Source organism: Puma concolor, chromosome A2 (genome assembly GCF_028749965.1).
Source record: "Puma concolor isolate L17-30 chromosome A2, mPumCon1.1.hap2, whole genome shotgun sequence".
Classification (NCBI taxonomy): Eukaryota; Metazoa; Chordata; class Mammalia; order Carnivora; family Felidae; genus Puma; species Puma concolor.
Window position 1 is genome coordinate 158,922,332 of NC_141668.1, and position 27,493 is coordinate 158,949,824.

At 58.1% G+C, this 27,493-nt stretch overlaps 4 protein-coding genes and 1 long non-coding RNA gene across 7 annotated transcripts; 2 read left to right on the forward strand and 3 right to left on the reverse strand.

The window, feature by feature from the left end:
- Positions 1 to 1,027: 1,027 nt before the first annotated feature.
- On the reverse strand, positions 1,028 to 8,901 carry DDA1 (DET1 and DDB1 associated 1). The gene is given in 6 exon segments (XM_086698697.1): positions 1,028 to 1,714; positions 2,901 to 2,962; positions 3,787 to 3,838; positions 4,077 to 4,157; positions 8,693 to 8,826; positions 8,829 to 8,901. Coding segments are annotated over 6 exon segments (498 nt in total). The 5' UTR covers positions 8,887 to 8,901; the 3' UTR covers positions 1,028 to 1,603.
- LOC147583671 (uncharacterized) lies at positions 4,072 to 4,510 on the forward strand. The gene is made up of 2 exons (XR_015248470.1): positions 4,072 to 4,176; positions 4,263 to 4,510. It is a non-coding gene; the product is annotated as an uncharacterized LOC147583671 (long non-coding RNA).
- Positions 8,902 to 9,846: 945 nt separating the features above from the next.
- On the reverse strand, positions 9,847 to 11,110 carry MRPL34 (mitochondrial ribosomal protein L34). Of its 2 annotated transcripts, none has more exons than XM_025916465.2 (2): positions 10,821 to 11,110; positions 9,847 to 10,582 (listed from the first exon to the last, which is right to left on the reverse strand). In XM_025916465.2, exons 1-2 carry the CDS (start codon positions 10,865 to 10,867, stop codon positions 10,369 to 10,371), a joined length of 261 nt encoding a protein of 86 aa, XP_025772250.1. In that variant the 5' UTR covers positions 10,868 to 11,110; the 3' UTR covers positions 9,847 to 10,368. The 2 variants fall into 2 exon arrangements, with proteins under 2 accessions (XP_025772250.1, XP_086554824.1); XM_086698698.1 differs by lacking the exon at positions 10,821 to 11,110 and adding an exon at positions 10,682 to 10,814.
- Positions 11,111 to 12,836: 1,726 nt separating this feature from the next.
- Positions 12,837 to 19,328, forward strand: ABHD8 (abhydrolase domain containing 8). 2 transcript variants are annotated; one of them, XM_086698693.1, is made up of 6 exons: positions 12,837 to 13,039; positions 13,751 to 13,823; positions 14,268 to 15,015; positions 16,873 to 17,043; positions 17,186 to 17,402; positions 18,645 to 19,328. In XM_086698693.1, exons 3-6 carry the CDS (start codon positions 14,276 to 14,278, stop codon positions 18,813 to 18,815), a joined length of 1,299 nt encoding a protein of 432 aa, XP_086554819.1. In that variant the 5' UTR covers positions 12,837 to 13,039; positions 13,751 to 13,823; positions 14,268 to 14,275; the 3' UTR covers positions 18,816 to 19,328. The 2 variants fall into 2 exon arrangements, with proteins under 2 accessions (XP_086554819.1, XP_086554820.1); XM_086698694.1 differs by lacking the exon at positions 13,751 to 13,823.
- A 1,776-nt stretch (positions 19,329 to 21,104) lies between these two features.
- Positions 21,105 to 27,404, reverse strand: ANKLE1 (ankyrin repeat and LEM domain containing 1). Its single transcript, XM_086698690.1, has 8 exons — positions 26,094 to 27,404; positions 25,869 to 26,021; positions 25,070 to 25,419; positions 24,068 to 24,841; positions 23,730 to 23,907; positions 22,611 to 22,770; positions 22,376 to 22,505; positions 21,105 to 22,118 (listed from the first exon to the last, which is right to left on the reverse strand). The coding sequence occupies exons 1-8, from the start codon at positions 26,315 to 26,317 to the stop codon at positions 21,931 to 21,933; spliced, it is 2,157 nt and encodes a 718-aa protein (XP_086554816.1). The 5' UTR covers positions 26,318 to 27,404; the 3' UTR covers positions 21,105 to 21,930.
- Positions 27,405 to 27,493: the final 89 nt, after the last annotated feature.

A 27,493-nucleotide genomic window follows, 5' to 3' on the forward strand; every position in this document is an offset into this window, starting at 1 on the left:
CTCACTATCCCGTACACTTTGAAGCTGAAGTCTATTCACTAACCATCAGTGACACCACGTGCCTGCCTAGGTCAGACCAACCCCTGAGACTGGAGATTCCAAGGAGTCTGAGAGCCTCTGGGGACTCAGTCCACCACAGCACCACCGAGAGCAAGCTTGCATCTTGTGAGCACCTGCCTTGTGACCACAGGGACTCAACACAGGCGTAAATGCCACCCAAAGCTGGGAGGAAAAGCCCCTTGGCCCCACAGGGCACAGCTCGGTGGTGACCCCCAGAACCTTCCACCGTGGGAGGCGCCGGGCGGCCCAGGCTGGAGCAGTCTGGCTCAGGCAGGGACCTCCGCGGTGATAACCCGGTGGCACCCCATAAAGCCTGGCATTCCTTCCAACTCCACAGCCCAACCCCTCACCGCCCTCAAGGCTGTAGCGCTCAGCTCCCAGGCCACGGCCCCCACTTGGGGCTGGTGGGTGGGGAGAAGCAGCGTTCCCCCTGGCCTCAGGCCCAGTGTTTGAGGCCTCAAACCTTCTGCCTGGAGCCTGAATGCCCTCTACGTCTCCAAGCTCGGGCCCAAACCCAGCCTGGCTGACAGCCCGCCAGTGGCTGTGTAACTTGCTGACCGACAGCTCCGGGGCTGGGCATTCCTCAGAGCTCCATATGCCTCGTCTCTGAACCAGGGGCGCTCAAGGCCATGCCACCTGGGCGGTCTCCATAGTGGCCGGTGGGCACACCACCCTGACTCAAGGCATCCAGGGTGTGGGGCTGACCACAGTTACGTCCTTGGCAACACGGACCATCTCTCAGGGGTGTCCTGGTCCTCCGGGACACCTTGACAGGTGAGGCATGGGGGGTGGGTCCAGGCAGGTCTTGGCTCTGAGCGAGGCGGCCACAGCAGGCCCGTGAGAGAATCCAGTGGGTCCCAGGGCCCCGGCATGTGGGGGGGCCCTCTTGGCTCCTCTTGGTGGTGATGAGACGACTCTCAGTGACTCCGTCCTCTGGGGCTGAGGCATACGGAGCCAAGACGCGAGGTCGAGTAGGAAAGATCCTTTTATTGGGGTGGACACGGAGCACGCACTAGTCCATGATAAAATGACTTAAGAGAAAGATCCGGAAATGCCGACTTCTCCCCCTGGCACACATTCAGAGCAAAGCCTGGGCACGACACAGGTCCAAGCCAAGTCTGTAAGGCCCGGACCGGAGAGCAGGAGCAGAGAGAAGGGCTCCCACGCATGCTGCCGGGCCACAGCAGGGCCCCGGCTCTAGGCCCTTGCAGACACGCTCTGGTTTTTCCGGAGGAGAACTGGGGGCTTGTGGGGGCACAAAGGGGGTTCTGGGGGGGAGGGGTTGTGAATAACAATGTTTTTTAAAAAGCATCTACCAACATCACACTACTGGGTCTGACGTCCCCTTTAACCATCGCTTGGTACATTTTACAGCATAAATAAAAACTCAAGGAAAATAAATACATCGGCTCCTATGAGGTTGGAAGTGGTATGGATTGTAGGGCGGGGGGCGGGCCGGTGGGGGGCAGGGTGGGGGGCGCTTACACAAGGCGGGCGGGCGAGGAGCAGACAAGACAGGAGGCGCCTGTGGGGAGCGAGAGTCTTAAGTGTCCTCGTGCATGTCCGGGCTGTCGGTCCGTGCGACCTTGCGGGGGGGCGCCGAGCTCTCACCCTCAAGGTCCACTTGCTCCTGGTCTCTCTTCTTGGCGGCGTTCTGAGAGGCAGGGCAAAAGGGGGGGCGCGTAAGTCTTCATCTGGGTGAGCCCCTGAAAACCTGCTGCCAGGCCTGCAGCTGGGCACTCGGCCCAGGGCCTCCCCTGCCTGCCGGACCGCCCCGGGCTAAGCCACAGTCTTCGGGACCGCCAGCCTCAGACTGCCAGGCATTTCCCGGGCCCTGTGAGGAGTCACCACGGCTGGCCGGCCATGACCCACGCTCTGCACGGAACACTCTGGGGAATAAGCCACCCAGCCAGAGGGCAAAGAGCACCCATGAGCCACCCAGGGAAGGCGTGCATTGCCACGGAAGAGGAAAGCAGGCCTGTGTGGGAAAATCTCCTTTCCCCCACGGTGGGAACCCAGGTCTGCCGGGGCTGGGGAGGAGGACAGGGTGGGCCACGCAGCTGAGATTTTCAGAGCAGTCACTTCATCATGGGGTCCTCCTCCAACCTCACCCACAGCAGGCCGCTGTCTGATGCTCAGTGTTAGGCAAAACCCCCCAGACTGACTGTGTTGCAGAATGCACGCGAGTTTTCATTAAAGAAAAAGAAAAAAATGTCCTGTGTAGAAAGGCAGCCTCGGGATGGGGGTGGCAAGACCTTTCACTGCAACTATACCCTGTTGTGTTGCCTGGAATTTTTTTTTTTTTTTAATGTTTAGTTATTTTTGAGAGAGAGAGAGAGAGAGAGAGCGAGCAGGGGAGAGGCAGAGAGAGGGAGACAGAAGATCTGAAGTGGGCTCTGTGCTGACAGCAGAGAGCCCAATGCGGGCTCGAACTCACAAACCACAAGATCATGACCCGAGCTAAAGTCAGACACTTAACCGCCCGAGCCGCCCAGGCGCCCCATATTGCCTGGAACTTTAATCATGTGACATTTCACCATTAAACAAAGATTTTCGGCAATAACACTAAAGTCTGTTTGCTGCCCGGGCCATGCTGGCAGGCTGTGGAGAGCCAGGCCTCAGCGGCAGCCAGGCCTCTGTACCTCCTGACAAGCCCCTACCCATCCCTGAACGCCAGAACCGTATGGCCTTGGCACGCCGTTCACTGCTCTGAAATGCTCTTCCCTCCCCTAGACTGCCTGGCAAACTGCTATTCAGCCACGAAACATCCCCCACTCAGAGCCCCTCTGCTGGCCATCACCGTTGCCATGAGTTCCGGCACCTGACCCCAGGCACCTTACCTTTTTGTCCCATTGCTGATGTAGGTAGCGCAAAAGGATGTTTGTCTTTTCTGTCACAATGACTGAGGAGAAAACGCGGAGAAAGTTGCAGGAAGAGGCTGCAGGTGGCCCAGCCCCCACCCCGGCCCGCGCTGCCCCTCCCAGGACAGGCCCTCGCCCCTCCCTGGTCTCCAGCCTGGCTCTGCCTGGGTGACTGCGTGGGGACTCCGAGTCTGCACCCCCAGCACGGGAGAGCTCGGGAAGCCTGGTGTTTTTGCTCCAACACACAGCTACTACCGGGGGCCCGAGCCGGCTGCTCCAGCTGGGCCCCTGCTTCCTAGGGAGCCCCGGGACCTCCGCCGCACTTGGGGCTCCACCCCCAGGTCAGGGAAGGAAACCCGGCACACGGGTCCAGGCAGACCAGGAACACAGACCTATACAGCTGTGCCCCGGTGAGCACAGAACCCACCCAGCAAGGTCCAGGTAGGTTCCTTTCACAATTAAAATAAAACACAACCACGATAACCTTCAGGTCGTCCTGCTCTGCGCGCTCTGTGCCTTTCTCTGCGGGCCCCTCCACCTGGCCGCCCCCCTCCCTGAGCTGCCCACCCCAGGCTGGGCGGGGACCCCTCCCCACAGTACACGGCTCAGGGTCTGCGACGCGGTGCTGGCAGGGGACACCCAAACTCATGGGAGGTGAAGGGGAGGGGGCCGGCGAGCAGCAGATGAGAGCTAACGAGGGCCCCCTCGGCGCCGCATGTGGACGCCAGCATGTGGAGATCAGGAGGCTCCCGGAGAAAGCCAGGCTTCCAGCTGCTGACAGGCATCCCGGAGCTCACCACCCACACCGCCCTGGGGCCCTTCCCCTTGGCAGCCAGGCTGAGACAGGCTGACAGAGGCCACTTACTCTGTTCAGATGGGTACTCCCGCGTGGGCAGGTAGACTGAGGGACGACGGTTCTGCAGGAGAGTCGGGGAGTGAGGAGAGCAGGCGGGCTGACTGGGGTCCCCCACCCCTCACCTGGGCACCCACCCTCCCACAAAGACAACGGTGTGCAAGGATGTGGGCGGGGCTGGGCTCGAAGACCAGCCTGCGTTCCTGGTGGGACCTCGACGGTGTGTCCATGTCGTGCCCTTCCCCGCCTCCCCCACCCCAGCAGCTCCAGAACCACTCCCAGCGCCCGGAACGCGTACTCACCGAAGCTTTGCACACAGAGTCGGCGTGAAATCGACTAAAATTGCTTTTGTTGTAGACAGGCAGGCCTTTCAAAAAATCTGCCTAGAAGACAGGGAAGATGGTAAGTGAGACAGGGCAGCAGGTCGGGCCATCCCTGGGGTGCCCGTGGGACTGGGCTTCCAGCTGACTTCCAGTTTCCTTCCTCAGGTCCTCCCATGACGTTTTCCAGAATGCACCCTTAAGCTGGCTACCTGAGGTGCACACTATTGGGACCAGAAGAAAGTAGCCCTGGGATAAGTGAGCGTTCTCTTCTGGGGTCCTCACAACAGCCCTGTAACCAGCTGAGAGGGGGGAGAATGGAGGCTGAGCAAGGAACAGGGCAGGGAGTCGAACCCGGGCCCAGACCTTCCCTCTGTGCTTGCTGAATATTAAACACCTGGTCTTGTTTCCACATATCCACTATCCCAGAGACCTGGGATGGAAAAGGGCTCGGCTACCCTAAAAAACCCTGTGGGCCAGAGTGACCGTAAACAGGGGTGGGGGAGCAGGGCCCTGGGTGAAGGGGAGAGGGCAGCCGGGACACAGGCTGCTGCTGTACGGACACGGGAACCCAGGGTCAAATGAGCTCCCGAGTCCTAAGAAAACTCAGAAATCCAAGTCTTAGCACGCCGTCACCAGGTTGTTCAAGGTGGCTGGGCTTTTCAGAAAATGCTGTGTGGACCGAAGCAGACAGGTCTGTGAACAAGAGTCAGCTCAGGGGTTGCTCCTGGGGTCCACCGACCTGGAGGCCGCTCCGCGAAGGGAGAATGGCCCGTCCGTGGCACGGAGCCAGGCCCATGTGGCTGCCGGGAGCCAGCACCAGAATTCATTCACAGCCCTGACCTATCGAAAGTCCTTCTTCTCTGACACTTTGGCATGAGCTGGGCAAGAAAGGGTGAGCTTTCTGGAGGGGAAAGGCCCTGATTCTGGGAAGGAAGTGACTCTCAGCCATAAGACGGGGGCGATAAAGGCCAGTGAGAGCCAGGTCCACCTCAGGACACTGAGGCACGAGAGCCTGAGGGATGCTTGGGGAAGGATGATGGCCAAGAGTTTGGGGTGACTTCTTAGCAGAACAGGAGGGCGGCGCTGTCATCAAGCCTGGAGTGGGGCAGGTGGGCAGGGGTTCCTCACATGGCCCACCAGGGGCTGGAGTCACCCCATAATAAAGACGAGGAAATGGAGGCAGAAAGGTCACATGGTCCTCATCTGCGTTCACCCAGCCCCACCAAGAAAACAAGAAACCAGATTTTACCCAGGTTCACCCAACCTCAGAGGCCAAGCTCCTTGTTTACACGACATGCCAGTGCCTCAGTTTCCCTTCCTGAAAACCAAGGCCTCAGAGGCCCTGCAGGTCACATTAACCCTCCCTTGGGAGATCCATCCGCATACCTGAGCCAGAGCTCAGCAACGTCAGGGAAGCAGCTGTCCAGGTGATGCCCCCCAGCCTCTAGGGCAGGTGAGAGCAGGTGTTCCCACCTCTGTAGGGCCCAGCCCTCCCTCTCCTGGGCCCTAGCGAGACCTCGGTGGCACGGACCAGCTAGGGAAGCTGGAGTGTGGGTCAGCCTCCCCCACCCACTCAGGAGGCGTGACGTCTGGGTGACCCACTGCCCTGGAGCCAGCTCAAAGCCCCTCAAATTTGCCTCCTCCATCCCAGGACCCCTGCCCCAATTCCACCCCAGACAGTGGAGCCAAATTCATCCATCCAGCAAGGTTTTCCTCAAGCTCCTACTATGTGGCAGGCCCTGCACCAGGCAGCGGGGCCCTGTGGGGGGAAGGCACAACAGACCCGCTCTCGGCCCTGGGAAGCACGGAGTACACAGGGACACAGGTGAGACTCGAAGAGCTGGTGAGTGCTGAGTGGCCATGAGGACAGGGTGTCGGGAGGGGACTGTGAGATCCAGGACAGCACTGGGGAAAGCTGTGACTGATTTGGGGGCTCAGGAAGGGCTGCCCAGAGGCAATGATGCAGGCACTGAGACCTGAAGGGTGACAAGGGGCTCCTGTCCCTGCTCAAGCCCCTCCAAAGCCCTGGCTCGGCTTGGCCCATGCTGTCCTCCTGCCACAAAGCCCCTCCATCTGTGCTGGTCCTGGGCCACCCTCGCAGAGTGCCCCTCCCTTCTCCATGCCGGAAACACCCACCAACCTCTCTGCTCAGCTCCAAACCCCCTCGGCCCCTTCCCTCTCCCCACGCCTTGAGAACCTCTGCTAGAGCCAAAATCACACCCCGATGAGGTCACTCGTTTCTATGTCCATCTCCCTCGCTGGACTGGCTCCTCCCTGAGGGCAGAGGGCAGGGCAGGGCTGTCTCCATCCTGGACCCCTGGCAGGGCTCACATGGAGCCAGGTGGCAGAGTGGTGAGAGGTGCAGAAACCCCACAACCTGCACTCAATCCTGGCCGGGCCCCTCATTGGCTGGGTGACCTGGGGCAAGTGGCCCCCCAGCCCGGGAAAGAGTTTCTCACAGAGCTCCCTTGAAGGCCAGCTGTTAGCATCAGTGTGTCTGTGCTGAATAAATGAATGAAGATGGGATGACTGGTACTTCCTGTCAGCCAAGCAGGAAAACAAGGCCTCGGGCACAGGAGAGAAATCCTCACGCCAGCCGGCCAAATCCTAGCCAAAGCTGGGCCCAGAAGCTGTGCACCTGGCTCAGCAGACAGTCACCGAACATGTGTGTGCCATCCCCAGGCAGGCAGTCCACCAGTGAACCCACCCAAAGAGAGAGGAAAAGAAATAATGTGCCAAGAGAGGAGAGACAAGGGGCCTCCTGAAGTCAGGAAGGGCTCCTCTGAGGGGGTGATGTTCACAGGAGAAAGAACATTCCAGGCAGAAGGAGCAACAGATGCAAAGGCCCTGGGGTGGAAGGGACTCAGAGTGTGGGGACATGAAAACAAGGACAGTGTGGCTGGAGCTGGCAGAAGAGATGAGAAGAGTAGAGATGAGATCACAGGATTAGACGGGGCCTTGGGGGCCAGGGGGCAGCTGGGGTCTCATCTGGGTTACAAGAAACCCCCAGAGTGGGGCACCTGGGTGGCTCAGTCGGTTAAACATCAGACTTCGGCTCAGGTCAAGATCTCACGGGTTCCTGAGTTGGAGCCCCACTTGGGGCTCTCTGCCTTCAGGGCCGAGCCTGCTTCAGATCCTCTGTTCCCACCCACGCCCGCCCCTCCCCTGCTCAGACTCCTGCACCAACTTTCCCTCTCTCTTTCAAAAATAAATAAACATTAAGAAAGAAAGAAAGAAAGAAAGAAAGAAAGAAAGAAAGAAAGAAAGAAACCCCTAGAGTATCTTATATGCTAGAAAGTGGTATAATGAGATTTACATTTTAAGTTACAAGCTCGCTCTGGTTCTGGGTGAATTACAGGCTGCCGGGGTGGGGTGGGGGAGGGGGGGGCAGGATGGAGGTAAGGTTACCAGGGAAGAGGCTGGGGCGGGGGCGTCCAGACAAGTGGTGGCAGGGCCTAGACCAGGGTAGGGAACTGTGGACGAATTCATGATGCAAAGATCCTAGAGGCAAAGCCATCAGAACTTCTTACGGACTGGACGTGGGGGACGAGATTGCAGCAATGAATCAAGGGACAACACCCAGGCTTGGGGACCCACATGCTAAGGACCCACTTTCCCCTCTCCTACTTCTTTTGCCTATCCCTCACCACATCCCGTGGGTTGTGGGCTCGGGCCCTGGGTCCAGGGACCACGGGGTTTTGACTTGCCCTGCAAAAGCTTGCATCACCTCTGTCAGCTCTGGGGTGGGGGTGGGGCCTTCAGCACAACTCTGATGCCAAGTCACCATCCCCCTCTGCAGGCTGGGGGACGGACCCCAAAGAACCACTACAACCAAAGCCAGGATGAGCGCATGGCCCAACCAGCTGGCATTATTCCCACCTCAAGATGAGAAGCCAGCTGGGAGAAGATGTCACCAGCCCCAAGTCACCCAGCTCATCTGTTGAGCGTTCACTGTCCTAAGCCCTTCACGAAATCAGTTCTCCCAATTGTCACAACTCGATCAAGTCTGGACTATTGCTACCTCCATTTAACGTAGAAAGGCCTGGGATCGGAGAGATGAAGTTGCTCCCTCCTAGGGGCAGGTACGGGCCCGGAATCCTGGGGGTGGGATCAGGGCTCTGGGGGACCTGGGCAGTCTGTGATGTCGCACTTCCTTTGGCTACAAAGCCCCACATGTCACGAAGTCAAGCCCCCTCCCCCGCCCCAACGCCCAGGCCAGCTTCCCAAATCCTCATGAACTGGAGACACCCAAGCCGGGGAAGCTGAGGACAAGGCCTGAAATGGGGGGTCTCGGGAGACCCCATCCCCACCCCCACCGATTTCCGGGGGAGCAGCGACCCGGAAATGAATGGGTTGTCAAGGCCTGGAAGCCTACATGGGGTCAGGGGTCGGAGAGAAGGAGCTGGGGTGGGGTCAGCAGGAAGCTCACAGCAGGGTCCCGAGGTTGAAGGTTATAGGGCAGAGCGAGAGGCGGGGCGGGGCCTGAGGGGGCCGGGCTGGGAGGTGAGGGGCTTCAGGGATTACTAAAGGTGGGTGGGCCCGCGGCGCCATTTTGTCGAACGGAGGGGGAGTACGGGCCCGGCAGCCTCTCTCACCATCTTCTGTTTCCTCCGTCGCTGCCTCAGCCACCGCCTCAGCCACCGCCGCCGCCACCACAGCCGCCTTCTTAGCCGCCGCCGCACAGTAACTTCCAGCCACGGCACAGCCCACACTGATGGCGCCGCCGCCCCCCCTCATTGGCTTGCACTCTAGCCCCGCCCCAAGGATAGCGGCCTCTGCGCGCTTCCATTGGCCAGATCCCACTAAGTCACGCGTCCATTGGCCACCACACCTCCTCCTTTGGTGGTCAAGTTCGGTTGAGGAAGCAAAACCCCGCCCGGGAATTGGAGGCGAAGGCGCAAAATCCGGAAGTGGGCGGAGGCCGTGCCCCCGAAGTCTCTTGGGATTTGTAGTCCACAACTCCGGGAGGTTCCGCTAGTCTCTCGACTTTCTAGCGTTTACTTCACTTTTTCATGTGGTGACTCATGGAGTTTCCACAGCAGCCCCGGAAGACGGGGACCCACCGTAACACTCCCAGCCTCCTCCCCAGGGTCCTAATCTGTTAACAGATCTAAACTGTTCTGCACTTGCTGCTTAATATCTTTCAACCGACAGCTCAGATTCTCTTGTCCAAATGCCCCCGTGGCTCCCCAGTCCCCCAGGGATGCAGTCCCATCTCCCTGGCCCCGAATTTTGGAACCCTCCGGCATCTCTCAGGCACCTTTTATCTTGACACCTGGGTCTAATCCCTTCTCCCTTTGGGCCCTCCCAGATCCTGGTACTTCTCCCAGGAAGCTTTCTCTGATTTCATTCTTCCCAAGTCTAAGCCAGGCACTTCCTCTGGAGTCCCACAGCCCTCGCAATCCTCCTCTCAGCCCTGACTCCGCTGTCTCCGAGCTGCCTGGGTACAAATCAAGTGCTCCTACCCTGCCCACCAGACTGATAGCCTGCCAAGGACAAGGACCCGACACCCAGTACATAGGAAATACTCAGTACTGTTAAGTGGAAACTATGAAGTATTATTATTCCAACAACACAGCAAAGGAGAAACAAGCACCTCAATTCATAGAAGCCAAACGAGCCTCAGAGGGTTAAGGTCTTTGCTCAAGTTCATACAACGCATCCCCAAGGAGCAAGTGAATTCCAACACCAACCCCCTCCCCACAAGCCTCCCCAGACCTGTGGAAAATTATGACAGGTAGAAGACAAATGGAAATTCGGACATTTATTAGACACTTAATGGTATTAAGGAACAACGTTAACCATTTTTTTAGGTGTGAAAAGTTGTTTTGGTTAGGTTCTTAAAAGGCCTGTCACCAGGCCCGGAGTGTTTAAAAAGGCTTTTTCTAGAAGAGATGCATTCTGATATACTTACAGAAGAAATAACCCGATGCCTGAGATTTGCTCCAAAATAACACAGGAGGGGGCAGGTGGGTTGTGGGTAACTGGTGGTCAGAGCTGTGTACAGAGTACACGGGGTTCACTGTGCTATTCAGTGGGCTGTTGCCGTGTGTTCAAAATTCTTCCTAATTCAAAAATCGTAGAAAGGGACTAGGTCTGACTTCCTACTCCCACTCTCAGTCCAGCCCCAGACTTCTCCCCCTGGGCCAACCCCACAATTTGAGGTGCACGCATGTCTGAGTCGTCCGGGCTCCCCACAAAAGCAACAGCAAGGGAGGTCCCAGGAGAGACAAAGGCTTTAATGGGGGTCCCGCGGTCGGCGTCGCAATCCTCAATGGCTCAGAGACTTCCGGCCTTTGTGCATGCGGCGAAGGATGACCTGGACGCCGGCCGGCGTGCTCAAGCGCCGGATCCAGCCGTGTTTGTGCTTGCGTTTGATGTTGCTCGGCTGATACTCGTTCCCGCGCGCCTTTCCCCGGCTCTGCTGGGCGGCGAGGAGTCCCCAGGCGTCGGAGAGTCCCAGCCAGGCCCGGGGCTGGAGCCACCTGCGGGGGTAGAGAGACGGTGCGAAAGGTCAGAGGGGGAGCTCTGTGACTTCGGCGTGACGCTCAACCAGTCTGGAGCCTCGGCTTCCCTATCCGTGCCGGGACGGAGCCTGGCTGCAAGAGGCGCTCCATAAAGGCGCAAGGCGTTGGCAAGTCATGTTGTCCGTATACAGCTGGCACCAGCGCGGGACACCGCCGTTACTTCCAAATTTGGGGAAGGATCCCCGTAAGGACTCACCTCAGGCGGCCCAACTGGCGACCTAGGGATCCGACCAAGAAAGCCATGTCCAGCCGCACGTCGCGCGGTCCCCACGCCGGCTATTCCAAAGCTTATAGGCTCTGCCGCTGCAGTGCGAAAACTTATGGGAAATGTAGTTTCTCCTACAGCGGAGCCCAATGGCCACGGGGTCCTCCTGGAGTTGCAGTTCTGCGCCTGCGTCCCATCTGTGTGCGCGTCCTTGCCGGCAAGGGAGTGTACTTCTTCATGTCGACCAACAGGTGGCAGACGAACGGCACCTCTTCGGCATGCGCCTGCGTACAAGACGTTGCTGGGAGCCGTCGTTCCTTCTCCCGTCGACCAGCAGAGGGTGCCGGGAGGTGACCGTGGGCGCAGCTGGGGGCAGCCTCAGGAAACGGCTGGTTGATCCTCCTTCCCCAGCAGGAGGCAGGCAGATGGCACACAGCTGGCTGGCAGCATTTCTAAGGGCCCAGCCAAGTCTCTGCTCTTTGGCGGGGTGCCCAGGAGACCTGAATTGATGTTGGCCGGATGTCCTTGGGGTGGTCCCTGCTCCTCTCGGGGATTCAGTTTCTCAGTGAACTCATGCGTTTCAAGCTTGCCCTTGGTGGTGGCTCCATTCAGGCCCTAGAAAATTTTTTTTCTAATACTCATATCTGAGCCCTTTCCCTTCTCACACAGCTTCTATGGCTCCCCATTGCCCCACGAAAAATACCCAGCTCCTCTGGCAAGCATATGAAGCCCTCCACACACACACACACACACACACACACACACACACACACACACACACACACACACTAAATTTCAGCGACACTTTCCAATGCCTGATGTTCCCCTATTCATCTCCCCCGTCCCCATTCATCTTTTAAAATCCTCGGACATTTTCCTCTTCCCCAACCCCCTCCCTCCCTTTGGCCCAACCGTGCCCCCATATAGCTCTCCCCAGACTCTCCCAAAAGCCCAGGGACCCCTCAAGGGCCAGGCTTGGGGCTGAGTCGCTGCAGGCTCCCCAGAATCTCCCAACTTGGAGGGCCCAGAGAGGGGCGAAGGGGACTGTTTACTGCATGAATCAACTGTAGTCTCCCAGGAGCACCCTGAGTGGGCAAGAGTGGGTGGTGGGACCTAATCCAGCTCTGGCAGCAAATTCCAGGAGCTGGGAGTGTGCAAGGAATGGTTAACCCCTTGTCCTCTGAAGTCCATCCTACCTGCACTATCACTTAGCAAACCACTACTAAGTGAGTAGTATTATACTACTAAACCAGTACAATAATTGTGTCAATAATGTATCGAGCACTTATCGTGCTGGGTTTTTAGCTGCATAGCAAACTCAGGGGATTAATTTCATAGAGAAATAAGGAGTCTCAGAAAAGTGGCTGGCCCAAGGTCACATATCAACAAAGGGCAGAGACTGAATTTGAACCTTGCGATCTCTGACTCCAGCTGGGACCACGGAGTCACCGGTTAAATTGACCAACGGTTAAACTGGCTCGTCTGTGAAATTCCAATTCATCTGTTTAAAGGTTTAACGAATAATAATTTCCGGGACTTGATATCACAAAGCCGTGGTTTTAAGTCCACTTCTGCCCTACAGTCCCACATCTTGCCTTGTGACTTTGTGCCCTTCATGAGCCTCAGTTTCCCCACCTGAAATTGGAAAGATCTGGGAACCTCTAGAACAGAAAGGTCAGCACAGAGAGAGGACCATGGGGCCCCCTTTGGAGGGTACAGGGCAGTTTGGAGGCAGAGGCTAGCCGAGGGGATCCTCTTTGCAGTAAAGGGCTCCAGCTGCTACCTCCCAGGAGCTCCGCAGACCCCAGTTTGGGCCCCCTTCTCGGCCTTGGGGCCAGGCCCAATCCCTCCCTCCACCTTGTTAAGCCCCTAAAGGGGGCGGGGTCGTTACTTCATGAGCCCGCCTCCATCCCCGAGCTGCGGCCTATGATTGGCAGTCTAACTAGGCCAGGTCGGTTCATAGCTGTGATTGGCCGAGGTGCCTGACCGTCGGCATGCGGCCCTCCCCCCCCCCGGAGAGAGAATTAAAGGGCCGGCTCTCTGAGCGGCCGCGGGATGCCCCCGCGCTGACCGCCGTGGGCCCGAGGCTGCCCGCGTAGACGCGCCTGGGTCGACCCCGTGCCACCATGTAAAACGGCGCCGCAGGCGGACGCAGGATTCTCCGCCCGGGACCCCTCCGCCCTGCCCTGGGCTACGGGGCCCTCGATGAGGTGAGCGGGGAGTGGGCTCTGGGAGGGGGGACACGAGGTGCCCGGGGCTTCCACTTCGGAAGGGGGTGTGCACAAAGCCAGTGCTCGGGCTCTTAGGAACCCACGGAGCCCCAGTGGCCTCAACCCCGCCGCGGGGCTGACTAGCAACCGAGAGGCAGAGATCTGCCTCTGGGGAGGGGACCTGGCGTGGCGCATTTGCGTCCCCCTCCGCAATCCAGGGTTGGGATCTCAGTGGAGTGAGAGGCGAGACCTGCTCCCCCTCTATCGTCAAGTCTGGGCCATCACAGGCCGTGCCTTTGGCGTGTCTTATCCCCAGGGCTCACAGGATGGGGACGGGGGTGGGGGGGAAGGGTTCGTCCCATCTCCAGGCCCTAGACAATGGGGGTGCGCTGCACGGGTATCCCCCTTGAGTTATGTAACAGCCTGTGGTTGCCATGGACACGGGGGGGGGGTAGCCCAGGGAGCAGGATGGAGGCCTGGAGGCCCCCAGGGAGGGTTTTACCTTCTCCATCCTCATCACCTTTGGGGATTGTGTGTCAGACCCCCCAGAAACCAGAACACTGACTGGGGGTCGGGGGTTGGGGGGCGTACAGAGTGTCCGGGCTTCAGCTTGTCCCTCTGTGAAACAGACCCAGTCTGGGTCTCGGGGAGCTGGACAAGGCCTTTTGGAGCTCAGTCCCTAACTCCCTCCCTGAGGGCCTCACCTTTCAGGAGCCAGGTTCAGAGGCCTGGGATGGGGGCTCGCTGGAATCTGCACCTTTTTAGATGCCTTCAGAAGCATAAAGTAAGTTAGAGTGTGTGCATGAATGGATGGATGGATGGATGAGTGAATGAATGAATGAATGAATGAATGAATGAATGGGCTTAGGAAGCCATAACTGCTATAATCCTCAGCTGGGGGGGGTCCTCATTTGCTACAATGTCTCCTCCTCCAAGAAGCATCCCCTGACTATACCACCTTCCCTATGGACACCTCTTGGGGTCAGCCATAGCCAAGTCCTTCTCTCCAGGATAGACTAGGTTAGCCCAGGAGGGTGGCCAGCCACCATGCAGGCACTGACTAGACTAAACGTCTTGGTGCTTGACTGGCTGTCGCCCTCCAAACACTGGGGGCCAGAAGGTACCTCCTAGCACAGCTCACCTGCCCCAGGTGCAGGGATTGGGTGCTGTGGGGGTGGAGGGTTCCTCATGTAGATGACCCCTGAGATGGATGTGGCCCCACTTCCAGGACACGCCATGCTGACCGGGGTGACCGACGGGATCTTCTGCTGCCTACTGGGCGCACCCCCCAACGCTGTGGGGCCGCTGGAGAGCGTCGAGTCCAGTGATGGCTACACCTTTGTGGAGGTCAAGCCTGGCCGTGTGCTGCGGGTGAAGCATGCCGGGCCTGCTCCAGCCCCCAACCCACCTCCACCACTGCCAGATGCTGCCCAGGGGGACCGGTCTGGCTTGGTCCGCTGCCAGCGCCGCATTACCGTGTACCGCAACGGGCGGTTGCTGGTGGAGAACCTGGGCCGGGCACCCCGTGCTGACCTCCTGCACGGGCAGAATGGCTCCGGGGAGCCGCCGGCCGCCCTAGAGGTGGAGCTGGCGGACCCGGCAGGCAGTGACGGCCGCTCGGGCTCGGGCAGCGCCGGAAGTGGCAGCGGTGGCCGCCGGCGGCGAACCCGGCGCCCCAAGCGCACCATCCACATTGACTGTGAGAAGCGCATCACAAGCTGCAAAGGTGCCCAGGCCGACGTGGTGCTCTTTTTCATCCACGGTGTGGGCGGCTCCCTGGCCATCTGGAAGGAGCAGCTGGACTTCTTTGTGCGCCTGGGCTACGAGGTGGTGGCACCCGATCTGGCCGGTCACGGGGCCAGCTCCGCGCCCCAGGTGGCCGCAGCCTACACCTTCTATGCGCTGGCAGAGGACATGCGCGCCATCTTTAAGCGTTACGCCAAGAAGCGCAACGTGCTCATTGGACATTCTTATGGGTGAGCCGACGCTGGGGCGGGGATGGGGGTGAGAGATGGGGGGGGTGGGGGGGGGAGGCGGGGGCGGCCAGGACGGGACACCCCCTCACCAAAACGCTGCTTCCTCTCCTTGAAAAAATCTCGTTAACATCTGTAACAAGATAGGGATTCCCGCCACTGCTATTGTTTCATATTGTTTTAAAGCGGTGTTTCTCAGCCCCGGCACCGCTGGTATCTTGGGTTAGGTCTTTCTTCTCCGTGAGGGGCTTTCATGTGGCTGTTGGATGTGTGGCAGCGGCATCCCTAGCCTCTCCCCGCTGGTTGCCACTGGCGCAACGGCCTGGTGATGTTCATGACAATCTGAAGTGTCTTCAAATATTGTCCCGGGTCCCCTGGCCGGCAGAATCACCCCTGGCTGAGAACCACTGTCTTCAAGTTCAAAAAGCAGTTGCTCTGAAGACCCCAAGGCCTCCAAGGAAGGGCTGATTAGAATCCCGTAAAGTCTTTTTCCAAGGACGCAGGTTGCTATAATTTTCACTCTCCCTTAAAGGGGTGACAGATAATACCATCTAGCATTTAGGTGAGTGCTCACTCCGTTGGAGACTGGACCTTGGTGCCTGATCACTGCCAAGGGGTACTCTTCTCTCCTTTTTCTTTTTTTTTTTTAATAATTTTTGTGAACGTTTATTCATTTTTGAGAAAGAGAGAGAGCGTGAGCAGGGGAGGGGCAGAGAGAGAGAGGGAGACACAGAATCTAAGCTGTCAGCACAGAGCCTGACGTGGGGCCCAAACCCACGAACCGTGAGATCATGACCTGAGCCGAAGTCAGACACTTACTGGGCTGAGCCACCCTGGCACAGTTAAGCCCACCTCACTCTTGATCATATCCTGTCCCTCTTTACAGCAAGGGTTGGCAAATTTTTTCTCAATGGGCCAGAGAGTAAACATTTTAGGTTTGCAGGACGTATGGTCATCTCTGTTGGAACTTTACAACTCTACTTTCGCCATAGCAAAAAGACCAGCCATAATTGTAAACCAATGGGTGTGGCTGTGTTCCAGTAAAACTTTATTTGCTAAATAATTTACAAATGTACCCAACGGTGAACTTAGTTACTAGTTTACTAGTTTACAAAACAGAATGGCTATAGCCCACAGGAACTGGACCGCTGGGGGCTCTCTCTTCAGGCTGCACCTCTCCCCCTGCATAAGGCAGGCTGATGTGCCACGTTCAGAAGCTGGAGACAGACTATCCTTAAAGGGAAGGGATACATAGGAAACAGGGACCCTCTCTGGGAAACCAAAGGATTTCATCGGAGTGCTTCCTTAACACTTGACAATAAGTAACTCTTACCCCTTTGGGGGTCATGGTGGCTTTGAGGATCTGAGGAAAGTTCTGGATTTGGATCTTCTCTCCAAAAAAGAAGAAAAAAAAATTACCCTCAACACATATATAGTTTTACAATTTGGGGGCATTTCAAAATTTTTTTTTTTTTTCAACGTTTATTTATTTTTGGGACAGAGAGAGACAGAGCATGAACGGGGGAGGGGCAGAGAGAGAGGGAGACACAGAATCGGAAACAGGCTCCAGGTTCTGAGCCATCAGCCCAGAGCCTGACGCGGGGCTCGAACTCACAGACCGCGAGATCGTGACCTGGCTGAAGTCGGACGCTTAACCGACTGCGCCACCCAGGCGCCAATTTGGGGGCATTTCAAATGCCACACCCATCCCTCCCATCCAGTGCCCATGGGCCCCCGGGGAGGAATGTTGGCCCTCGAGGACCTGCCTCTGAGTGAGGGAGGGCATTAACTCCCTCACTTACTGCATCCTGCTGACTCCCACCCTTCAACCCTCCCCACCACCCCCCTCCCCACCGACAGTGTCTCCTTCTGCACGTTCCTGGCACATGAGTACCCAGACCTGGTGCACAAGGTGATCATGATCAACGGCGGGGGCCCCACGGCATTGGAACCCAGCTTCTGTTCCATCTTCAACATGCCCACGTGCGTCCTGCACTGCCTGTCACCCTGCCTGGCTTGGAGCTTTCTCAAGTGAGTGACCCTGGCCCTGGCCGACCCTGGCATCTCCCTGAGTTGGGTGGGGGGGGGGGCTGTACTGCTGGACTGGCATTGGGGGGCACCCCTGGTGGCCCAAGCTGGCATGAGGGCTCCAGGAATGCCTCCCCACCACCAGGGCCGGCTTTGCCCGCCAAGGAGCCAAAGAGAAGCAGCTGCTAAAAGAGGGCAACGCGTTCAATGTGTCGTCCTTCGTTCTGCGAGCCATGATGAGCGGCCAGTACTGGCCCGAAGGTGATGAGGTCTACCATGCTGAGCTCACTGTGCCCGTTCTGCTCGTCCATGGCATGCATGACAAGTTTGTGCCGGTGGAGGAAGACCAGCGCATGGCTGAGGTAGGGCCTTGGCACCCTGGCCCCCACACCCCGCAGATCCCCCTGTGTGTGCACCCCAGGTGGACTCTGCCTCGTGCTCCAGCCCCAGGAAACTGAGAGCTAAGATTAAGGGAGGAATCCAGAACGTGGGGCTGCCCTGGACAGGTATTAGGTTACGTGCTTTCCCCATTGCACATCAAAGGTGCTCTTTACCGCTGGGGTTTGTATAAGTGACCAGGGACGCAATACAGAATTCTGGGAGAGGGTGGGCCAGAGGATCTTTAGGTCAGAGACTACCAGGAAAGTGTTGTGGGATTCCCAGCACTTGGAATAGCTCTGGACCAGCAGTTCTGAACCAGCAAGGATTCTGGCCCCCGGGGGACATCAGAAATGTCTGCGGCCTTTTTTTTTTTTAATGTTTATTTACTTTTGAGAGAGAGAGCACAAGCCGGGGAGGGGCAGAGAGAGAGAGGGAGACACAGAATCTGAAGCAGGCTCCGGGCTCCCAGCCGTCAGCACAGAGCCCGACACGGGGCTCGAACCCACCTGAGATCATGGCCTGAGCCAAAGTCGGACACCCAACCGACTGAGCCACCCGGGTGCCCCTGAAATGTCCGCAGACTTTTCTGGTTGCCATGAATGGGGAGGAGGGGCTTTTGCCATCCGGTGGGTGGATGCCAGGGATGCTGCTCAACATCCTTTGATGAACAGAATGGCTTCACGGTAAAGAATGATCCCCTAACAAGTGTCAGGAATGCCAAGGTTAAGATTCCCGGCATGAGAGACCTTGCCTTTCTGTCTGTCTCAGGGATTATCACTCAGCAGTGAATTTGCTCCCTACGGACATGAGGCAGCGTCTGGAGGCTTTTTAAAGTTGTCACACTGTGGACTGAGGGGAGTGAGACACTGCTAACTGGCATCTAGTGGGTCAAGGCCAGGGACGATGCTCAACATCTCACAGGGCATGGGACACAGCCCCCACCACGGAGCATGATCTGGCCCTAAATGTCAGTAGTGCTGGGGTTGAGAAAGCCTGCTCTGGACGTATCGTAGGCACCTAATAAATGTTGAATGAATACTGAGTCGACCTCCACTGGGGCGGCAGGCAATTCTCTGCGTCCAGCTTGGATGGAAGTAGAGGGGTGAAGGGTAGAGCATAGGAGGGACTTCCTAACGCTGCAGGCGTGGTGTGGGGGTGGGCTTGGGTGCCCCACGAGGCACCATTCTACGTTGGCCACCCTGAGCCTGTGCCCCTCCCCGCAGATCCTGCTGCTGGCCTTCCTGAAGCTCATTGATGAAGGCAGCCACATGGTGATGCTGGAGTGTCCGGAGACGGTCAACACACTCCTCCATGAATTCCTGCTCTGGGAGCCCGAGCCCTCGCCCAAGGCCCTGCCCGAGCCCCTGCCCGCGCCCCCAGAAGAGAAGAAGTAGCCGCTGGGCCGGCCGGGCATCGGGCATCGCTTGGTAAGCCGCGGAGCAGCAGGAGGAAGCCAGGAGCAGCCCCACGTCCGCCGCGCGGACCACCTGGGCGGGCTGTTCGCTCCGGTGGGCGGAGTCAGGGTAGGGAGACGCCCCCAGGCCGGCTGGGTGGGGCACGGCATTCTCCGGAGCCAGGTGGATACACCGCTCTCCGCTTCCATCCTGCCGGACCCATCGGTGTTTGGGGCCGCAGCCAGAACCCCCGTGGAGGATGACCTTGTACAGAAGTCCCTGCCCCTCAACGCCACGGCCGAGGCAGGCCCCCCCACCCCCTCTCTGTCTTCCGTGTCAGCCGTGCTTGATCCTGGGACCCTCGGGGCCCCGCCTCATTGCCCGAGACCCCCCCTACCCCCCATTTCTTGGCGCTGGGAGCTATTGTTGCCCAAGGGAGAGGGGAGGGATGGGGGGGCTGGCGCCACTGAACCTGCACATCTCAACTTGTAACTCAATAAAAAGAAGCGACAATCTGAGTCTCCGGACCTGTGCTGGGTGACCGCAGGGCCGGGTCGTCCTGAGCCTGAGTTTCCCCATCTCGCAGGCTGGGCTGATGAGGGTCCCACCCACTCAGAGATGAACTGCAGAGAAGTAAGGGCGTTGGCTGTCCAGGCTTACTTCCCGAGTTCTCCCTCCCTCCTCAGAATGCAGGGGCTTCTTGGGCAGTATTCCCAGAGCAGAGACAGGTGGTGAGCTCCCCGTCCTTGGAAGGCAGGAGGCCGTCCAACTGAGGTTCATACAGCGGTTAAGGTGAGGATCAGTAGATGTTGCGTGGGTTGCAGTAGCCATAATTGAGTGCCACCTGTATACAAAGCTCTGTGCCAAGTGCCTGACACCATGTTCGTTGAGTTCCTTTTATCCCACGCTACAGGGCAACTTGGTACCTTTTACTCTCCATCCACTTTATCTTCCAACTTGGTTCAAGGCCACTTTTGTCGTGAAGAATTTTTATGTTGGAGCCAATGAATCTGTCTTTTTTTTCATTTTTGGCAGAAGGATTTCTTCTATATTTTCTTACTTTTTTCTTTTTAGTTTATTTACTTATTTTGAGAGAGAGAGAGCAGGAGCGGTGGGGGGTGGGGGGGGGGCGGGCAGAGAAAGGAGAGAGCGAGAGAATCCCAAGCAGGCTCTTCGTGATCTGAGCTGAAATCCGGAGTCAGATGCTTAACTGAGCCATCCAAGCGCCCACTCCTCTATATTCTTTTTTTTTTTTTTTTATGTCTATTTTTAAGAAAGAGCCAAGGCACATCTGCGCACTCTTGAAGGAAGGAGGAGCGGAGGGGGAGGAAGAGGGAGAGGGAGAGAGAGGATCCGAAGTGGGCTCTGCGCTGACAGCTGAGAGCCCCACGTGGGGCTCAAACCCACAAACCCTGAGATCATGACCTGAGCCGAAGTGATTGCTCAAGGGACTGAGCCACCCAGGTGCCCCTCCTCTGTATTTTCTAATGTGTCTCGAGGCTTGCGTGGACGGTGAGGGGAGAGCATTGTCCCTTTAGTTACTGCATCTTTGGTCCTTTCCCCACTGGTTTGTGAGCCCACCTTTAGTTTAGCGTGGGGTTCTGGTTGAGACAGTGTTCCCCCCTAGCAAATTCTGGAGACATGTTTTATTGCCACAACTGGGGATGGGAGGAAGTGGGCAGAGCCCAGGGATGCTGTCCTGACATCCTACAATGCACAGGACGGCCCCTACTGCAAAGAATAATTTGGCCTCAAATGACACTAGGGTCCACCTTGGGAATAGACAAAGCCCATCTCTTTGGGGTCTTTTTGGGGGCTGGGGGTGGGGTCTCTGGATTCTTTCCCAGTGACTTCTTGGTGAATTCCTGGGCATATGGCACACTTTTCATTGCTATCACTTTACCAAGAGACTTGGGTCTGGGAGCCCTCCGGGTCTTCTTACACGTGAGGAACGAGAAGCTTAGAGAAGTTTCTTTGGTTCGGTTAAAATGGCTGAGTCCCCCCACTCACACACAAAATGGTAGAGCCCGACCCACTCCAGAGGCCCGGCCCCTAATTACCACGCCAGCCACACCCCACGAGTAGCCAGGGGCTCAGCCCGCAGGAATCGAGGCGTGTGGGAACCTCAGCGCAGGTTACCTCCCGCCCCCTTCAGGACCTGGTTCGCTGAGCCACGATGATGGGCAGGGGAATCAACCCAATGGGGCGGCGGATCCTCCCAAATCTAAATACACTGAAAGCTTGAAGAAGCTACTTCTGGAAACTAAAATGATCCCGCCAACACCTCACCAGGATGACAGCTTGGCATTTACTAAAGCTCTAAGCATATGTGAAGTCTGATGTGGTACAGCATCGCCAGGAAGTGGCGGTTAGTTATTCCGTTTTATGGTGGAAGAAACAGTGGCAGAGAAACAATGTCCGGAGGCCCGAGTTGCACAGCTATCCTGGGGAGGGCTGGTCGCTCACGCAGACCCTGTCGACCTCCCCAGCTCTGCCCACATATCACCACACACAGCCGGCCCCTGGAGAGCATCATGGCACCTCCCTTCCCCAAGAGACTTTCCACCAGGGCAGACGGGCTGCCTCTGGCTCAGTGCCGGGCTCTGAACCACACATTGCACTGCATGGCTTCGTTTACTCCCATCTCCACAATGACCCTCTGAGGTGGCACTCCTCACTGTCCCCACTGTACAAAGGAAACTGAGCCTCAGAGCGACAAATTCCTGGCCCGGGGTCCCATAGGGGGGAAGCAGAGAAATCTGGCTCTTGACTTCGGCACAGTCCCCCAGTCCATCCCACACGTGAGTCCCCTGTGTCTGGGAGATAAAAGCGGACTGTACAGACGGGACCAAACTGCCAAAGCGTTACCATGTTCGGAAGCACTAGAACATTCCAAAGAACTTCTGCTTCCCTATTTGTCCTCCTCCCATGACAGGAAGCTCATTACCTCTCCAGCAGGTCCATCTGTAACAAAGTCCTCCCTCAGCTTGAGGGGGGATATGCCATGCTGCCTGCCCCCCCCACCCGCCGGGCTGCGTGCTGGAGATGGGGGGCTGATGTCAGCATGGGGCAGCTGAAACATTCAAACACCCCGGTCTCTACCTAGGCTGGACGGTCAAGTCCCCAGTACTCCGCCTCGGGCCTGGATGTCCTGGGGCCGCAGCTCTCGCTCACCCTCGGCCAAGAAGACAAGGAGGGCGCGGTGCAGCAGATGCACCCCCAAGCGGCGTCGCCGGGTGGGTGGCCAGCTCGCCACCACTCCATAGCAGTGTCCTTGTCTCTGGTTGGTCAGTGTCTGGATGCCTGGAGAGATTAGGGGTGAGGTCACAGGGGCATCCTTGGAACCCCCTGGCAGAAGTGACAGTGAACCCACTGCATATTACCCTTAAGCAGGGACAAACCAAAAGAGCAAACTATGTGCACATGAAGGTACACAGTTGGTGCTCAATAATTGCTCATTGGCTGAATGAATGAACAGCTCTGAGAGGAAAGGGGTGAGGGAATCAGTAGATCAAGTGTCCCTCATGTGACTCCCCCCACCTCACAAGTCAGGCACCTACCTAGAGCATCCACAAGACACGCCTCTCGAGTATAAGCCTCCACAGCAACCACATGTTGGAAGCAATGCAGGGAGACAACACCACGACCACTGGCCCAGATGTCCAAGATCTGGCGCACTTTGGGGCAGGCCTAGTGGGCCAGGGTGGGGTCAGGGACTGTCCTCCAATCCCTTCCTTCCTTAACCTCCCCAAGACCCAGCTGCCCCTGCCATGACCCTGATCTATATCCTCACACCTGCTTTCTTGGCTGTCGACGGTGGCTGAGGGCCTCCCAGAGGTGGACATCTGGCCGGGCCCGTGTCCCTTTCCCCACATAGAAGATGGCATGGACAAAAGTCCGAAGGCGTTCAGCTGGGGTCAGTGAGAAGGCTCGGGCTGGCAGGTCCTGAGTCTCCCTGGATGAAAGGGGTCACTCAGAGAGGAAGAAGTGATGACAGTTGCCCCAGAAAGTTTCTAAGTTCGCAAAGCAACTCAAATCCAAGTCCAGTGAGCCCCTTCCAGGGCAGAGAGCAGTGGATGCTCTCCAAGGACACTCAGCAGCTTGAACGGGGTCTAACCAACCTTTTATAGATAAAGGAGCTGATGACCAGACAGGGCTAGTGCCCCTTTTATTTTATTTTATATATTTTTTAACGTTTATTTATTTTTGAGACAGAGAGAGACAGAGCATGAACGGGGGAGGGGCAGAGAGAGAGGGAGACACAGAATCGGAAGCAGGCTCCAGGCTCTGAGCCATCAGCCCAGAGCCCGACGCGGGGCTCGAACTCGAGGACCGCGAGATCGTGATCTGAGCCGAAGTCGGACGCTTAACCGACTGAGCCACCCAGGCGCCTAGTGCCCCTTTTAAAGATACAAAGCAGGGGCGCCTGGGTGGCTCAGTGGGTGAAGCACCCAGTTCTTTGATTTCGGCTCAGGTCGTGATCTCACAGTTTGTGAGATCGAGCCCTACATCGGACTCTGCACTGACAGCGCAGAACCAGTTTGGAATTTTCTCTCTCCCTCTCGCTCTGCCCCTCCCCCACTTGCACGTGCGCATGCACTCTCTTTCTCTCTCTCTCAAAATAAACAAATAAATATTAAAGATACAAAGCAAAGGGGCGCCTGGGTGGCTTAGTTGGTTGAGCGTCTGGCTCTTGATTTTGGCTCAGGTCATGATCTCACGGTTCGTGGGTTCCAGTCCCACGTCAGACTCTGTGCTGACAGCATGGAGTCTGCTTGGGATCCTCTCTCTCCCTCTCTCTCTGCCCCTACTCTATTTGCATTTGCTCTCTCTCTCTCTCTCTCAGAATAAATACACTTAGAAAAGGATACAAAGCAGACCAATCCCAGAATTTTCTATCCCTGCCCCAAGTACCTGGGGTCCAGCAGTAGATACGTGAAGCTAGACTTCACGACCCCCTCCCTCCACCTTCTCTTGGGGTCCGGCCGCTCAAACTGCTGGGCAAGCACATCCTCATCTGCCTGGGCATCTGGGATACAGCCTGTCCGCAGGGCTTCGGCCAGCTCTGGGCTGTGCCCTGAAAAGTCTGAGCCTGGGGCGGGCAGGGTGTGTGTGGGGGGGAAACTGAGTCAAGGCAGACAAATGAAGGGGTTGTTCCAGACATAAAGAATAAAGGAGGGAGGACCGAGAGCCAGGGGTCTCCAGGGATCCCTGGAAGTTCCTTGGACTCTGGATGCCCAGAACAGACTAACCAGGAGCAGCACGGGCTTCTTCCAGCCGTCGGAGGTGGTACGTCCTAGTGAAGGGTGTGATGGGGCCAGGGTTCTTGCCAAGTGCTCGGAGCCCTCGAAGTATCTCCAGGTCTGTCATGGCAGGAACTGGAGGGCACCAGCGAGAGGGGACAGGGTCCCTGCCCCCTGTGGAGCTCGCCTCATCCTCTGTCAGCCAGAGGGCAGCCACATCACTGTCGGGGGACAACTCTTCGTCTTTTAGGAAGTGAACATGGGGGAGTCCAGGCAGTGGCTCCCGAGGGGGGCTCTGCGCAGGGCTCCGGTCGGGGAGGGCTAGGGGGGAGGGGGAGGCATCTGGCGAAGTCAGAGTCAGGGCCTGCAGACAGGTATTTAGTTCTGCCTCCCTGTCTGCCGCAGCAGCTCGATGTACCAGCTGTGGGGTACCTGGGGACCTTGGCGTCCTCTGGGAAGGTCGAATAGTAGGCATGAGTCTCTGCTTGGTCTGGGGAGATGACCTAGCCCAGGTGGAGGTGTGCGGGGCTGGGTCTTCAGTTCCAGAAGCTTCAATCGCAGTGACAAAGGAGGCATCTGAGCTGTAGTCCCACTGTCCTGGGGGGTACTCCAAGCTGCTATCCTTGTCAGCAATCTCAGGGTGGGCCAGGTGGTGGGGGAGTCTGGGGCCAGCTTCCAGGCCTATGTCCCTGCCATCACTCCTGCCCAGTGCTATGAAGCCCAGCGTCACATTGGGAAGTCCAGAGGGGCTGGCGTCCAGCCCCTTTCCCCAGGGGTTTGGGCCTGAAGTAGGGGATGAGAGGGAGGGTCAAGAGAGGAAGGGTGAAGAGAGCCAGAGCCAGAGATGGGGGTTGGATCAGACAGAAAGAGTCGCAGGGAGGAGGGAAAGAATCGGAGGCAGACAGTTTACCGGCCGAACCGCGTGTGAGACAGAACCAGAGAGCGGTCATCAGAGAGACACGCAAAACTAGATCAGAGATTAAGCCCCGAGGACGCGCAGGCGCCACCCACCGCCAGGCTCGGGCTCAGGCTCAGGCTCCTGGCCCTCTGCCCGGGTCCGGGTCGATGTCTTCGTCCGAGTCTGGAGTTCCCGAAGGACGTGTGCGCAATCCTGGTGCCCCTGCTGCTCCGCCAGGTCCAGCGGCCCGAGTCCGTCCTGCGGCGGCTTGGTCAGCAGGGGGCACCCGAGGCCCTTTTCCCTCCCTTCCTCGCTCCCTCCGGGTCTGCCCCGCCACTGCGGGCGCTGGGCTCCCACCTGGTCGCGCAGCGTCGGGTCCGCTCCATGGCCCAGCAGCAGCTCCAGGCCGCGGCGACAGCCCCAGGCGGCAGCCACGTGCAGCGGCGTGAGCGCCTCGACCGACCTGGGGCAGGAGCGGAGGAGAGGTCAGCGGAAGAGGGAATGAGATCTCCGCCTCCGGACCCCGGAGACCGGGCTCTCGGCCCCCTATCTCCACCGCCCCCCACCCCACCCCCCAGCCTGAGACGCCACTCTTGGATCCTAGACACTGCACCCTCGGCCAGACTCAAACCTCTGCTCTCTGACCCTAGAGCTCCTACCGCCAGATCCGAATCTTTGATCCCTACTTGGTCCGAGCGCAACCTCCCATCCCACCCTCAATCTGGCACTTTAGCCCCCGCCCTTGGATCTTTAGGAACCCGCCCCCAAGTCCCCAAGCCCCACCCTTGGGCCCCGAGTCTCCGCCCTCGGGCTGTGAGATGCCTTCTCCAGAAGTCCCAGTTCTCGCCCTTGGATTCGGGAAATCCCTCCCCTGCGCGGATCACTCCGCCCCGGGTACGGGCCCCGCCTCACCGAGCGTTAGCATCCCCGCCCCGGTGCAGTAGGGCCTCCAGGCAGCGCAGACCGCGCGAGTGCCGGGCTCTGGCCGCCAGGTGCATGGCTGCCACGCCATCCGCGAGCACCAGGTTGGGGTCCGCGCCGCGGCGCAGCAGTTCTTCCACGGCCCTACGGACTGGGAGGTCAGAGTGGACCACGACCCTCGCCCCACCCCCCGTCCCGCCCAGCCCTCGCCCTCACCGCGGCTCCTCCTCCCGCAGCCCTGCCCGCAGCCGCCGCGCCAGGCCGGCCGCCGCGGCCATGCCCGGGATGCCCCCGGGCCCTGCCGCCCTGCCCGTCAATTTCGAACTTCCCGCGGCTCCCTTGTGCGCACGCGCCGCTCCACCCCTCGCCTCCGGTCTCCGGATGCCTCCGGAGCGTAGTGTCCCCAGCGGAGCGGAGCTACGGCGCACCCGCGTCCACATCAGGGTTCGGGACTTCTAGTGCCTGCGGGAGCCCGCGACACCGAGTGGCGCTCAAGCAGGGTCTGGGGCCGCCGATAAGGACCCGGGCGGGTGGAGGCCACCGAGGGTGTCATTATCTCCTCTCAAAAGCGGGGAAATGCGAACGCACCCTGACGGAGGAGGTGGAGCTGCGTCCCGGGCCCAGAGGCGCCCACATGCCATTATGTCTCCTGGAACGTTTTGCCCAGGCGGGCTCCACCGACGGACACGACCCAGATACCACGTAAGGTTTCAATTAACAGCTCCCACCTCCATCTCCGTGTCGCCCGTTTTCACTCCTGGGGAAACAGGAGTCCGTTACTTTGGAGTGCCGGCCGCTGAGGGCCTTCATTTTCCCCTCTGCAAAATGGGAGAATCCCTTCCAGGCTGGTGTGAAATTGAACGGGTTTCACCACAGGGATCTGGTACACAGGTGCCCAATAAATGCTCATACGGAGGAAAAGCTGGGTTTTTTTTTTTTTTTTTCTTTTTTTTAATATAAGAATCTAGCTGCTAGGGGCACCTGGGTGGCTCACTCCGTTAATCGTGGGACTTCAGCTTCGGTCATGATCTCCTGGTCAATGAGTTCGAGCCCCTTGGGCTCTGCACTGACTGCTCAGAGCCTGGAGCCCTGCTTTGGGTTGTGTCTCCCTCTCTTTCTGCCCCTCCCCCACTCATGCTCCGTCTCTCATTCACAGTCGCTCAATATCCAGGAAGATAATTGAATCAATCATAGACCTGTTGTGTGTCTCTGGTCTCCCTTTCTCTGGAAAAAACCCATATTATTTCTTGAAAGAGCAGTAATCCCATGGCAGAACAGAGGCATGGCCAACCGGAGCATCTCACAACTCTGGCCCACGACTGGCCCAACTGTAAGGTTACCTAACCCAGGCAAGACCAGTCACATGGAGGTGTTGGGAGCCCTTGCTTCACCTGGGCTGTAGTTTGGGGAACAGTCACAGCCATCACATCCCTTTCCATGGTTTGGGAGAAGAGCAGGGCACACTGAACTCCAATCACGCAAGACAGTTCGGCCCACCCCAGTGGCATTGTCTCAACAAGTGAATGCAGCCTGGCCTGAAGCTGCACTTCGCTTTTCGTCTACAAGAACCTGGCCACTCCCTTCTGTTCAGTGGCTAGGTTTTCTGTCACTTGCAA